Source organism: Musca autumnalis, unplaced genomic scaffold (assembly GCF_047663935.1).
Source record: "Musca autumnalis isolate F117 unplaced genomic scaffold, ASM4766393v1 scaffold_4, whole genome shotgun sequence".
NCBI classification, from domain to species: Eukaryota; Metazoa; Arthropoda; class Insecta; order Diptera; family Muscidae; genus Musca; species Musca autumnalis.
In genome coordinates, this window is record NW_027411977.1 from 52,224,983 (window position 1) to 52,238,012 (window position 13,030).

The 13,030-nt window shown below is 37.7% G+C and overlaps 1 protein-coding gene across 15 annotated transcripts in view; it reads right to left on the reverse strand.

Annotated features, from left to right (window-relative positions):
* nSyb (neuronal Synaptobrevin) overlaps positions 1 to 13,030 on the reverse strand; it is a 58,086-nt gene that overhangs the window by 26,835 nt on the left and 18,221 nt on the right. For 7 of the 15 annotated variants that reach the window (XR_012412800.1, XR_012412801.1, XR_012412802.1 and 4 more), the window contains 2 exons: positions 3,968 to 4,026; positions 3,566 to 3,716 (listed from right to left, as the gene is read on the reverse strand). Coding sequence is in view for 8 of the 15 variants with exons in the window: in XM_073985855.1 (XP_073841956.1) it covers positions 3,566 to 3,716; positions 3,968 to 3,996 (180 nt within the window). In the remaining 7 variants the exon portion in view is untranslated. Of the gene's footprint in view, positions 1 to 3,565; positions 3,717 to 3,967; positions 4,027 to 12,697; positions 12,993 to 13,030 lie in introns of those variants that run through there. The other 8 variants (XR_012412805.1, XR_012412804.1, XM_073985857.1 and 5 more) reach the window with 3 other exon arrangements.

Sequence of the window (13,030 nt, forward strand, 5' to 3'; positions counted from 1 at the left end):
ATTGCATGGAATACCTTTGATCGGAGGGGACTGTCGAATGCTGCTTTATAATCGACAAAAAGGTGATATGTGTCGATCTGCATCTCTTGGGTCTTCTCTAGGATTTGCCACAGGGTAAATATCTGGTCAATGGTGGACTTGCCAGGTCTAAAGCCGCGTTGGTATGGTCCAATTATTTCATTGACCATTGGCTTTAGTCGTTCGCACAATATCCCTGACACTATCTTATAGGCAATAGGGAGAAGACTTATGTCCCCTATAGTTGGAGCATACAGTCTTATCTTCTTTCTTGTGGACGGGACATAGGATGCTCAGGTTCCAATCGTCGGGTACGCGTTCTTCCTGCCAGATGGTGCTTACTAGCTGATGTATACACCTTATCAGTGTGTCGCCTCCGGTTTTAAACAGCTCGGCTGGTAAGCCATCGTCTCCTGCTGCTTTATTATTCTTCAGCCGGTTGATTGCTGTTTTTACCTCATCTTGGCCGTTCGGTATAGATTCTATACCATATTCTGGGGTTGGATCTGTGTTATCATCGTCTTCGCTACTATTGGATACCAGCAGATTAGAGAAATGTTCCTTCCATATCCTGAGCACGCTATCTGTATCTGTTACCAGATTACCTTGCTGGTCTCTACAGGAGGATGTGCCTGTACGAAAGCCATCTGTTTGATGTTTCACTCTTTGGTAGAATTTTCGGACTTCATTCTGGCTCCTGTACATCTCGATTTTTTCACACTCCCGCTTTTCCATTTCTCTCTTTTTCTTTCGGAAAAGACGTTTCTCTTTCTCCTTTTCTCCCGATATCTCTCTCGTGCGCTACGTGTTACTACTGATTGTAAAGTAGCTCTATATGCCGCATTATTCATTTCGGTAGCAGCACGACACTCCTGGTCATACCTTGAATTCCTTTGTGGAGGTCTCTGGAATCCAAGTATGGATTTTGCGGCATTTTGCATGGAGTGGGCAATATTTTGCCATTGTGTTGTTATGTTATCGGGACAAGGAGTGCTCGCGTTAAGCAATTGGGCTAGTTGAGTGGAATATGCTGTGGCTATCTGTTGTGTTTGCAGCCTATCGATGTCCAACTCCCGCGTTGTCTGTTCGTGCTTTATTTGCAACGTTTAGACGGGTACGTACCTTTGCTGCAACAAGGTAATGGTCCGAATCAATGTATGCGCCTCGGAACTATCGTACATCCAACACGCTCAATGAATGTCTTCCATCTATCACAACATGATCAATTTGATTTCTTGTTTTCTGATCTGGAGACAGCCAGGTGCCCTTATGAATAGCTGTGTTCCTTTACTTACCTGAGGTTACCATTTTTACCATTTGTTACCATTTTTAACCTGCAACCAAAAAGTGGTAAAACTGGCAGCAATTTTTAAGAGAGTGAGAGAGGAGACAGAGAACATATGCCTTTCTCTTCTACCAAAGGCTGATTTTTCGACTTTTGTTTGAAGATTATTTCACAATAAAGAAAAAAATTAACGAAAAACAGATGTAAAAGTCGAACGCTGACAAAACTAAATTAAAAACTGTGAAATAAAAGACGAAAATTGATTTTTTATGTTTCTTTTTGACATTGCCACCAGATCTACCATTTTCCGTTCCTTTACTTTTCTGGTAAAAATTTTCATGAGACAGCAATTTTGACACTTTTCTCTTTTACAACTTTTACCATTAAAAAAGTAAAGGAACAAAGCTAATATCGAGATTATTAAATCTGGTACTGCTAAATACCATGTTTTTGCAGCTGCAAAGTCTATCAGCCTCATACCATTGTCAGATGTTTCACTGTGGAGACTGAATTTCCCGACTGTTGGGCCAAAGATATTCTCCTTTCAAATTTTGGCATTAAAATCGCCTAGCATGATTTTAATGTCAAGGGGAGGGCAACGGTCATATGTTTCTTCTAAGCGCTCGTAAAATATATCTTTGGTCTGTTCGTCCTTTTCTTCAGTGGGAGCATGAGCGCAAATAAAGCTGATGTTGAAGAATGTAGCTTTTATTCGAATTGCAGCAAGTCTTTCATTCACTGGGGTGAAGCTGGTGAAGCTTAAAGAGAAGTTGCTGGGTAAGTTGTTCCGACTTATTACCATGTATGTAGTCTTCATAGTGTTGATTTTAAGACCATAAATTTCACTTACATATCGTCACCTGAAATGCCCAAAGTCGTAACCCTCAAAGGGTTACGTTGAGGGTTACGTCTTTGGGCATTTCAGGCGACGATATGTAAGTTTGTTGATTAATTTCTGGAGACCAGATATGATACCAACCAATAGCGTAGTATAGTCTGCATATCTTATGTTATTAATAAGTGTTCCGTATATGTTTATACCGATTTTCTCCGCTTCGATGGCTTCCATAAATATCACCTGGGAGTATATATTGAAAAGTAGCGGAGAGAGAATGCAGACTTGTCGGACACCTCTTGAAATTGAAAATTTTCCAGTCAATTCACCATCAACGTCAACATATGCCATTTGGTATTCGTATTTCTTTATCGTCTATTCCAATCGTTGTAAGGATATGAATTAGCTTATCATGAAGGACCGTATCAGAAGCCTTTTCATAGTCAATGAAACAAATATAGACATCTTTATGTACATCGCGGCATTATTGTACTAATATCTGAATGCTTAGTAGAGCTTCCCTTGTACCCATTCCTTCCTTAAGTACAGTACACATTGTCAGTTTTGAATGACGATTTTTTGCAATTATCGATAACTGTCAAACCGTCCAGCAACCACAAAACATTTTGCGGTTGCATGAGGAATGACAAAAATGAACGGCCACACTAGAAAGCACCAACAAATATGTCATTCAAAACTGACAATGTGTACCCAGCTTTAAAACAGAACTAAGTGGCTCCCATTGACAGTTCGCACTTGGAGTATACATATATGTACGTCTATGTATTACGCGTAGAAATATTTTTAATGCATGACTCATAATGCTTATTAGTCTAAATTCTTCGCATCTTTTGGCATTGTTCTTTTTTGGTATTGTAATGAACCTTGATTTAAGTCAGTCTAAGGGGTATTTTCCAGTATCATATACATGGCTGAAGAGTTTTGACAACTAGTTATGTATATATTATTACCATCTATCAATTTCAATACCTCTGATGGAATTTCGTCAGGGCCTGATGCTTTATTCTCCCTAAGAGCGTTGATTAAGAACTGCATTTAATTTTACCGTGACAGACGACAGTTTCTGCATTTACGAAACAGCTGATTGCAATTAAGCAGCTGTTTTTTGCTGTTCGCCTTGCAATTTGTTGTTTTCCATGTGTCTCAGAGCATAAATATGCGCTCTCCCTTACATGAATATGGGCTCTCTTCTACAGTGTTGCCATATTGAAATACCTAAATTCAGTTTAAATTCACTTTAATTTTGTGCATTAAGAATGTGCATAATTCACGAATTAATTGGAATTAAGGCAGTTAATGTAAATTAACGCTGCCGTCTGTCTGGGGTATTATGAGCGAAAATATGTTGCTTTGTCAGAAATTTCAATTGAAATCCTTTTAAAAGTTCTATCAAAACAAATACCAACCTCATCGACTTGTGCCTGGGTTTGTTGTAATCGTTTTTGTGCCGCAATCTGTTGAGGATTGCGTGGTCCTCCAACAATCTCGCCATCTCCTCCCTCACCGGCTGGTGGGGCATCAGCTGGAGGGGCATCGGCTGCTGGTGCTGGGTCCGCCCTAAATAAATAAAACACAATTTAATTAATATAACAAATTAATACGTTGCAAATAGAATTTAATATTGCAATACATTTATTATACGCAGTTTACACAGTGAAATAGATATGATATTAGTTTTTGTTTTCTTTTTTAGTGAGAATGTTTTTTGTTTTATTTAGCCTTTCTACAAATGGACACAAACTTCTCAAAGCACCCACCCACTTTAGTTGGGTATTGATTGTAAACATATGTTATTTGTTACAACTTACTCTTCCTTTTTCTTATCTTTCTTGCCCATTGTTTTTGTGTTTTTATTTAACAAAAAATACTGTTTAAAATAAAAGAAAATAAATGTGTATAAATTATTTTAGTTTAAGAGTTTTTCAATGTTTCTTTCTTTTTTTGCAATACATTCTCTAATTGTTAGAAAACCATTACTTCGTATAGGTATGTCGGCGATTGGTATTATACAAATGATAGAGTGTGGTACTTTTGAAGCTAGCTTTATTATGTTCACTTTAACTTATATACTCAACTCAATATTAATTATAACGGTGCAGCGTAAATAATGTGTGCACATCACTAAATTGGAATATGAATAAATATAAGGTTTTCTAAGAAACTTTGAAGAAGGAAATTCTGTATAGTTTTTATTTTAGGAATTCTTTGCCCTTAAAAAAATATCTTAATGGATTGAGCTACTTTACAATTAACCGATTAGCACCTAGTATAGAGTCGCTCCCTAAACTGGAATCTGTTATTTGCAAAAGCTGGACAAAGTGTAACGTTTCGTTTTCTTCTCCGTATGCCCTAAGAGCATACGCTTTTATTTGCACATCTAATTTTGTGCAGATAAATGTAAGATGACATTAGGCAAATAGCACTATGCAACACTGAAAATGCAAACAACTTCTACTATGCATTTTTTGAAAGTACTTATTTAGACTACAAAAACCCTAGTAGGGGTTTGTCCTGTCAGACCCATTTCGGATTTTATGGCCTCATCTAAACCAGGCTTAATCTACACTTTTTTGCATTTATCGGGCCTTTATCTCAGAAACGAAGAGGAATTTGGCCTTGCTGTCTTTAGGAATATTGTAGCCCTAAACTAGTAGAATTTATCTTTTGAAAAAACGACATAAGAAGAACTCCATCTAGGTCATCAAAATCTTTAAAATATAGAAAATTTCACATAATTGCTGAAATTCTGGTCAGTATCGGCTAAACTATTGGGAGTTGAACCAAGTAACCTTTTGCAAAAATCTTTTAAATAAAGTTCTGAACAATTCTTTAGAACATTCTGAATCTCTAAAATGCTTACTTCGTATTGTTTCAGCGGTATTTTGCATCATATCTTTTACAACACGTATTTCAAAGACAGTTCACACCAACAGTTTATTCTCGCATTTCGGATTTCACTACATTATTGACATTTTTCTTAAATCGTCGTTGAAAAATGTACTGAAAACAACGGGATAGATGCATTTTGCAACAATGGCATGTTCTGAACAGTTGTGTATTGCATTCCACGGAATATTTTTTCAAAAGAAAATATTCAGAAAAAATTAACGGTTTTGGAGATACGGTGCTAAATGTATAACAATTGTGGCATTTTTGCATATATTTTGAAATTTAAGGCAATAAATGTAGTTTTTTAAGTTCACTATTTCTCCAAATATTTAATTCTTGTCTTTATCTACAAATTTGCTTCAGAGGTCAGAAGAAGATTCGCATTGGTTTCAGAGATATAGCCCCGAATATCTTTAAAAACTCAATATTTAACCATGTTTAGATGGGGCCATAAAATCCGTGCTGGATCTGACACAACATAACCCAACTAGGGTTTCTTGTCGTTTGGGTCTGTACTTTCAAAAAATCCTCAGTTCGAATTGTTTGCGCAAGATCACCTTAAAAATGTTGCACAGTGTAGTTGATCCTTTATTTATTTTGTGTTCAAATTACGCTAATTTCGAATGCGCATTGGTCAAATGTTTGCCGACATATATTTTTGTTTTCCTAAAATCAGCTGTTCTCTTTTTTGACTTTGAATAATACTTTCTGGGGCTGGATTCTTGTTGTATGAACATTTGAAATGAAAAATATTTCCTTTATAATTTTTTTCCTTTATAATCATTTGACAGCTTTCTCCTTTGTAAAAGTTTTCATTTCATATTATCATAGAAACAGAATCGAGTCCCTGGTCACATAGTGGCAAAGAAATATTTGACACTTTTTTCCAAATATTTTATGAGTTTGGCTGCGGATTTGTAGTTAGTCGGAAGCTGAAACATCTGGTCTCCAGCTTCACTCCATTGAATAAAAGATTTGTTACAATACGGATAAAAGCAAAATTCTTCAACATTAGCTTTATCTACGCTCATGTTCCAACCGTGCTGTTACCGAAGAGAAAAACGCGGCATATAGCGCTACTCTACAATCAGTAGCATCGCTTAGCTCACTGAAAAGTAGCTGGAGAAAAGGAGCGAGGAGAAACGTCTTTTCCGCAGGAAAAAGAGAGAGAGATGGAAAAGCAGGAGTGTGAACAAATCGACAGAATGAAGTCTTAAAATTCTACCAAAGAGTAAAACATCAAACTGATGGCTTTGGTACAGGTACATCCTCCTGTAGAGACCAGCAATGTAATTTGGTAACTGATACAAATAGTGTGCTTAGGATATGGAAATAGTATTTTTGCAAACTCTTGGTATTGAATGTATGCCCAGCCAAGATGAGGTAAAGACAGCAATAAACCGGCTAAAGAATAATAAGGCAGCATGAGCCGATGGCTTACCAGCCAAGCTGTTCACTATGATAAGGTGTATGCATCAGCTAGTTAGCACCATCTGGCAGGAAGAACGAGTACGCGACGATTGAAACCTGAGTATCCCGACCACAAGAAAGGATATAAGACTGTATGCTCTAACTTTAGGGGCATACGTCTTCCCCTATTGCCTACAAGATAGTGCCAGGGGTATTATGCGAACGACTGAAGCCTATGGTCAATTAAATAATTGGACCATAACGATGCGGCTTTAGACCTGGAAAGTCCACCATTGGCCAGATAGTTACCCTGCGGCAAATCCTAGAGAAGACCCAAGAGATGCAGATCGACACTTACCACCTTTTTGTTGATTACAAAGCAGCCTTCGACAGCCCCCTACGTTCAAAGGTATTCCAAGTCATGTTTGAATTTGGTATTCCTGCAAAGCTCATCCGGCTTTGTAGAATGACATTAACTGATACTCGATCGTCAGTTAAAATTGCAAAGAACTTCTCCGAAGGGTTTGGTACCAAAAGAGGTTTCAGACAAGGTTATGGCCTCTCGTGTGATCTTTTCAACATTCAGCTGGAAAAGGTTATACGAGATGCGAAGGTGAAAGAAGTGACACAATATATACAAACAATACAATACAATATGTTACTTGCTTATGCCGATGACATTGACATCATAGGTCGATCGGTAAAGGAAGTAACTGATACCTTTGAAAAAGTCGAAAGGGAATCTTCTAAAGTGTGTCTGGCGGTAAACGGCGAGAAGACAAAGTTAATGGCGTCGTCGCGCAATGCGTCCATAGAGATCGGGCCAACTGTTGACGTTGGTTCCTATAATTTTGAGGTAGTAAGGGACTTCGTCTACCTCGGCACCGCCGTAAACACAACCAACAGCATCAGTTGTGAAATACGAAGAAGAATAGAGTTGGCCAACAGATGCTACTTCGGGCTGAGTAAGCAGTTTATAAATAAAGCCACATCTCGTCAAAAAAACAACGATATACAAAACACTGATACTACCCGTGCGGATGTATGGTTCAGAAGCCTGGGTACTTACGCAAGCAGACAAGGCAGTGCTTGGTGTGTTTGAGAAAAAATTTCTTCGAAAGATCTATGTACCAATCTGCGTTGACGATGAATATCGACGAGATCGAGAGTTGGAGATCTTTTCTTCGTTCGGCTTATGGAACAAATGTTCTGTAATGGGCCAGCTAAGTAAGTAAGTATAAATTGGAAACGAAAAGCAACATAAAGAGAGGACTGGAAACTTCTCTTAGTTCAGCCTATTGCTTCGTGTTGAATCGAAAATCTCAATGGTTTGGCTGGTATATGCAAAAATATCCAAAAAAAATCCTGAAAAAAACCTTCAGCCCAAAATCCGGCGGCTCGATTTTCACCGTAGACATATGGTCTAGTAGACTTTTTTGTTCACTATGATCCCTGGAATCAGAAACTCCAGGCGCCCGTTAACATTTTTTCCTTCCATACAAATCGCCCCGGCCTAATGTATAACCTGGTTAGGCTAAAGTCTTAGGGTGTAAAATAGAATTTATCCAAGTGAAGTTTACGCCAACAGTAGTGCGATTCTGTATCTCATTTTTTGAGTTACCGGCGAAAATCGGTAACATGAAAACGAAAAACTATGAATGAAAAGTTGAAATAAAAGTTGACAACACTGTTGCTATCGGTAGGCCTTAGCGACAACTTTATTTTAGTTGCTAACTTAACGACAATTTTCGCTAATTACCGAAATTATAATCATTTCAATTTTACCGATTTTTGTCGGTAACCAAAACAATGCGTTAGAGAATCCTACTACAGATGTCCTTTCATCTCAATTACACACACCTATAATAAATTAGTATGTGATGACCTATGTATGTATGCGGATGTCTTATCCCTTTTATACCATCCACAATAATATATTCTTGATCAAGGTAAAATTCTAAGTCGACATAACCATGTCCGTTCGTCTGTTGAAATCAAGACACAGCATACAGATAGAACGTACCTCCTGATTTCCGGTGCATTGTAGGTAGTGGCCCAGAAAGTTGTCGCTACATGTCCACGCGTTAGTATACCCCCATAGAACCTCAATAATCCACAGAAATGACTGAAATTCGGTATTTAGTCTTTGTTGGGGGTATTAAATGTTCCACATGAAATTTTTCGGTATAGATCCACGCCTTAATATAGCCCCCATAGAACGGTACCTCCCTCTTTTCGGTATTTTGGAGGTTGTTGCTTCAATATTCCACCGAAATGGCTGAAATTTGGTATTTGGTTTTCATTTGGGGTATTAAACGTTCCACATGAAATTTGTCGGTATAGGTCTTCATATAGTCCCCACAGAACGGTACCACCCGATTTTCGGTATTTTGAAGATTGTGGCCTCAATAATCCTCAGAAATGGCTGAAATTTGGTATTTAGTCTTTGTTGGGGGTATAAAATTTTCCCCCAGACACTTGCCGTACACGTCCACGCCTTAGTATAGCCTCCATAGAACAGTACTACCCGATTTTCGGTATTTTGAAGGTTTCAGCCTCATTATCAAACCGAAATGACTGAAATGTGGTACTTAGTCTTCGTTGGGGGTATAAAACGTTCTCTTAGAGTTTTGTCGGTATAGGTCCACGCCTTCATATAGCTCCCATGGAATTGTATCTCCCGATTTTCGGAATGTTGAAGGTTGTGACGTCAATATCCCCCCGAAATGGCTGAAATTTGGTATTAAATCTTGGTTGGAGGTAAAAGCCTTTCTGACTGAAATTCGTCAGTATAGGTCCACGCCTTCATATAGCCCCCATGGAATGGTATCTCCCGATTTTCGGTATTTTGAAGGTTGTGACGTCAATATCCCACCGAAAGACTGAATTTTGTTATTTAGTCTTCCATGAGGTTATACAATATTCCAGAAGACAATTATCAGTTTTGGTCCGCGTTTCCTATATCCCCCATAGAAGCGTACCTTCTTTGAGTTTAACAAGTAACAAGTATACCCTCAGCCTGTATATATTGAAACAATTTTTTTTTTCCAAAAAACGTATGTATTTAGGAGTTTTTAAAAATGTTGGGAATTTGAACCAACAAAAATGTTCATTAGGATTAGAGATCAAAAGTTTTGCGGAGGAGATACTAAAAGGAATGGATCTACATTGACCATTATGGAAGTGGATCTCCAGACACTACATATGGTGCCATAGGGGGTTTTTATACCCTTCGGGATGTTTGCTTAAGAAGTAATTGAGGCAGCGAATGCAAGTTGCTTCAACAAAAATTCAATAGCAGGTCTTAAAGTGAACTTATCCAAAATTTTGTGTGGGAGGTACGGGATGGAGTGGACAAATATAGTCCATATTCGAACCTGATCTATATCTGGTAGATATTATGAGAATGTGTAAAGTATGGACCAAATCGGTCACTCCCATCAAAAGTTATCGTTCGCACAATTTTTCCGAATATTTTTGAACTTTTGTGGGGTAGGTACCTGAAGGAGAGGACCGATATGGCTTATCTACGAACTTAAACTATGTTTGGAAACAATATTACGAAGGGCAAATTTTGGCTGGAATCGGCATTTCCATTCGAGAATTGTCTTGCGCTTCCATCCATAAACATGGTGTCATAGGGTTTGTTTTTCAACTTTCAGGCTATTTTTTCAGGAAGGATGGACTTGCCCCTTAGGAAACTTGTACCTTCATATAGGGGACAGTGAATACAAGATGTTACAACAAAAACCAAGGCGATTCGAGAGCAGGTCCTAAACTGAACTTTTCCGAAATTTTGTGTGGGAGGTACTCGAAGGAGTTTACCGATTGAGTCCATATTGGAACCTTATCTAAGTCAGGTAGAAATTTCATAATGTGCAAAGTATGGACCAAGTCGGTTACTCCCTTCAAGAGTTATCGTACGCTCAAATTATCCGAACATTTCGAACTTTTGTGGGGGAGGTACCGGAAGGAGTGGACCTATATAATCCATTTGTGAACTTGAACTAAGTTTGTACAAAATATTACGAAAGCCAAATTTTGGACCGAATCGGCAGATCCGTTCGAGAGTTATCTTGCGCTCCAACCACTACACACGATGTCATAGGGTTTTTTGTAACTTTCAGGCTATTTTCTCAGGAAGTATGGACTTGCCCTTAATGAAACTTACAGCGTCGTATAGAGGACAGCGAATACAACTTGCGTAAACAAAATCAAAGCGATTCGAGACCAGGTCCTAAACTGAACTTTTCTGACATTTTGTGTGGGAGGTACCCGAAGGAGTGGACCGATTGAGTCCATATTAGAACCTAAGTTTGGTAGAAATTACACGATGTGCAAAGTATGGACCAAATCGGTTATTCCCTACAAGAGTTATGGCGCGCACAAGTTTTGCGACAATTTTTGAACATTTGTGGGGGAGGTACCTGAAGGAGTGGACCTGTATGGCCCATCTTCGAACTTAAATCGAATCTGCACAAAATATTTTGATACCCAAAATTTGAACCGAATCGATTGATCCGTTCGAGAGTTATCGTGCGCACCAGCCAGACAGACAGACGGACGGACATTGTTAGATCTACTCAAAATTGTCTGAAACGGATATCGTACAAACATACTTGGGGTCTAAAACCATTATTTCGATGAGGCACATTTTTGGTCGTATCAAAGTGTAAATACCCTCTTTAGCCTAAAGGCTGAGGGTATAAAAACTTTCCGCCAGAAATTTGTAGGTATAGATCAACGTTTTGATATAGCCCCCCTCTCGAACTCATGGTGGAGGGTATAACAAGTTTGGCCTGTCCGATCTTATAGCAGCAATGTGGTTCAGAATTGTTTTTCCTGGTCAAAACTCTGTAACTTTTGAACGGCTAGAGATATTTTCATAATTCTTTTTTCGTTCGACAGATAACACTTTCACACATCAAACCGATACATTAAAAGCCACCAAATTCGGTCTAGCGGTTGCGGAGCAAATCAAGGTCAAAGTAAAAAAATTGAGTTTTTTTATGTTTTGCATCAAAATATGAGTGTTTTCGAGTTCTAACTATTTAATGCCACCTACGAAAACTAAATACCAAATTTCAGCAATTTCGGTGTAATAATGAGGCTAAAATCTTCAAAATACCAGTAATCGGGAGGTACCGTTGTATGGGGGCTATATCAAAACGTGGACCTAAGCCCACAATTCTCTGTTGGAATGTTTGATATCTCTGCCGAATACTTTCGGTTGGTCATTGTGTCTAAAACATTCAAAATACCGAAAATCAGGAGGTACGGTTCTATGGGGGCTATATCAAAACGTGGACCGACCAACCCAAATTTTTGTCCTGAAGATTGTAAGTCAATAATAGGTACGTGTACCAAAATTGATGCACCTACGACAACTCCTTCTATTTTTGGCCAGAGTTATTATGAACTCGCGACATTGTGCGCCACGCCCACACCTCCCAATATTTTGATCTAATTTTTTGCTTTCCTTAGTTTCAATATGTTTACTATCGAATCCCATATAGAAATTAACAATCGGTGACAACAAAAAATAGGAGTTTTGGTCAGGAAAATCGATTTCTGAGCCACTGTGCGCCGTTTTTGCTTGTTGGGGATTAAGAATTTTCCCAATGCACTTGCACGTCATTTTTGCTGGAACATATTTTTTCATAAAATGCATTTTCATCCGCGGAAAATGGTGTAGGTTATCATATGTTAGCCCGTCCGATTATAGTCTCTTTTGCCATTTTACAAGATATCTATTATTTTAGGTTGGATTTTACACGGAATAGGAAACACATTTATAGATTTTGAAGGCATAAATTCCCCATTAAAAGTTATTGAAAGGCTGGACCTCCTTTTAATCACATTTAACTATAATATAATTTGATGGCAAACAATCCCTTCGAAACATTTAACCAATAACAAAATATAATATGTATTAACGGACGTTGGAGTGTTAAACTGCTAAAGGTTATTTTTTATTTTTTTATAAAGTTTTTGTATAATTTGTCCAAGGATTAATTAATAGTTAAAAACGTTATTAACGTTTTCTATATTATATCAGCTTGCATCACTTTGAATAACATCCACTGTATGTTTTCATGCAATGATTTGCATATTTTTATTTGGATTTTACACCATATTCATGAAAATCTTAGGGAACAGTTCCTTTGAATAATTTCATATTTTATACACTTTATAATATACACCACTATATTATAAAATTACAATATTTTAAAACTAACTTTTCTTCCTCCGTATGTTCCGTATGTTCTTCGGTTTTTGGATCCATCGCCACCGGTATTTGTATTTAAAATGAATGTCCGAAATAGAAAACTACTCTTAAAACAGTCTAAAATTCGAGGATATTTTTGGTAGGTAGTATTTTTTATTTCTTGGCACATCACAGTATCCTACTCTGTTATACAGATTTTTGGACAACATCACAGACAAGGAAGAACAAAAGCAAAAAAAACTAAACTTTATTCAATTGATGATAGCCAGAATAATGACGCTAGTAACTGTCACCAGATGAATCATAAGGGAAAAAAAGTTCAAACTATATCGAGAAATATGAA